Source organism: Macaca mulatta, chromosome 7 (genome assembly GCF_049350105.2).
Source record: "Macaca mulatta isolate MMU2019108-1 chromosome 7, T2T-MMU8v2.0, whole genome shotgun sequence".
In the NCBI taxonomy this organism is placed as follows: Eukaryota; Metazoa; Chordata; class Mammalia; order Primates; family Cercopithecidae; genus Macaca; species Macaca mulatta.
Window position 1 is genome coordinate 94,424,427 of NC_133412.1, and position 1,912 is coordinate 94,426,338.

Sequence of the window (1,912 nt, forward strand, 5' to 3'; positions counted from 1 at the left end):
GTAGGATGCACCCAGGGCGGGAAAAAGATGTAGGCTGAGAGGCTAGGCCAGTCTTTCTTTTCACATTTCCCTGCCTGCTTATATTCCAGCCTTGCTGGTAGCTGATTAGATTGTGCCTACGCAGATTAAGGGTGGGTCTGCCTTTCCCAGCCCTCAAATGTTAATCTCTTTTGGCAACATCCTCACAGGCACACCCAGGATCAATACTTTGTATCCTTCTATCCAATCAAGTTGACACTCAGTATTAACCATCAGATATCATATTGGGAAATATCATACTGAACTCTACTGAGACATTTTAAAATACACTATTGCATTCTTTCTTCTGGATTGTTTAATGTGGTTTAGTTTGTGAGAATTTGGTGTCATTCTGTACTCTTGTAGTGGCTGAGAGTTATCTTGAGAGGATACTAAGGAACTGTTAGAAAATTAGTATTTTACCTTAAACTGTGTTTGATCATACAATATGGCTATATAAAAGAGGAAAAGCAAGAAGAAAAAAAAAATTACTGAAGCCTAAACAATTATAATAAATTCTAATTGTGACAGCTTCCCTAGTGGGAGAAAGACACTTTCAAACCTCACTCATAGTTCTTGGGCTTCTGAGCATCGTTTTCAGGGCCAGCTTCACCTCTTGGTTCCTCAGAGTGTAGATAAGTGGATTGAGGAAAGGAGTAATGGCCGTGGGCAACAGAGCAGCTGCCCCATCCAGGGGGCTGTTGGTTTCAGGCCTCAGGTAGATGAAGGCACAGGGCACATAGTACACGGTGACCACGGTTACATGGGCTCCACAGGTTGAAAAAGCCCGGCGCCGCCCATCAGCTGTATGGATTCTCAGGATGGCCTGAATGATCTGTATGTAGGAGAGGAGGATCAGGAAGAAGCAGCTGGCAACCACCACCCCAATGTCCACAAAGGTCACCATCTCATTGACTGTTGTGTCAGCACAGGCCAGTCTCAACACTGCAGGGATGTCACAGAAGAAGTAATCCACCTGATTGGGCCCACAGTAGGGCAGGCGGAAGGTTAGGATGGCCTGGAGAGCCCCATGGATGGATCCTGCCACCCAGGCTCCAGCCACAAGCAAGGCACTCAGCTTAGCAGTCATAAGCACAGGGTAGCGCAGGGGCTGACATATGGCCAGGTACCTGTCATAGGCCATCAGGGTGTAGAGGAAGCACTGGGTGCTGCCCAGGAAGTGATAGAAATAGAGTTGAGCAACACAGCCACCAAATGGGATGGATTTGACGCCTAAAGTGAAGTTCATCATGAGGCGAGGGACGATGATGGAGGAGATGCCCATGTCAATGACTGAGAGAACACCGAGAAAGATGTACATGGGGTGGGCATGGAGCCTCGGGTCTGCCCAGACAGTGATGAAAATAAGCAGGTTTCCCAGCTGAGTCAGGATGTAGATTAGCAAAAAGAACACAAAAAAGAGTGTCCTTAGCCTGAGTGGATAAGGAATTCCTGTCAGGATAAACGCAGTCAACAGTGTGTTGTTGACCCTTTCCATATCCCGGAGAATCTTACCTAGAGAATGGACAAAACAAGAGTTAACATAGAGGTGAGAGGAAAGTGAGGGGGAATTAGAAAAAGAGATTGTAAAAACTAGGGATGGTGGCAGAGAAGTTTCTTTCTTTCTTTTTTTTTGAGACAGAGTTTTGCTCTGTTGCCCAGGCTGGGGTGCAATGGCACGATCTTGGCTCACTGCAACCCCCGCCTCCCAGGTTCAAGCAATTCTCCTGCCTCAGCCTCCCAAGTAGCTGGGATTACAGACATGTGCCATCACGCCCGGCTAATTTTTTGTATTTTTAGCAGAGACGGGGTTTCACCATGTTGGCCAGCCTAGTCTCGAACTCCTGACCTCAGGCGATCCACCTGCCTCAGCCTCCCAAAGTGCTGGGATTAT

General features: G+C 47.3%; 1 protein-coding gene across 1 annotated transcript; it reads right to left on the minus strand.

The window, feature by feature from the left end:
• Window positions 1-574: 574 nt before the first annotated feature.
• Window positions 575-1,516, minus strand: OR10G3 (olfactory receptor family 10 subfamily G member 3). The gene has a single exon (NM_001194096.1). It carries the CDS (start codon window positions 1,514-1,516, stop codon window positions 575-577), a length of 942 nt encoding a protein of 313 aa, NP_001181025.1.
• Between the last annotated feature and the right edge of the window lie 396 nt (window positions 1,517-1,912).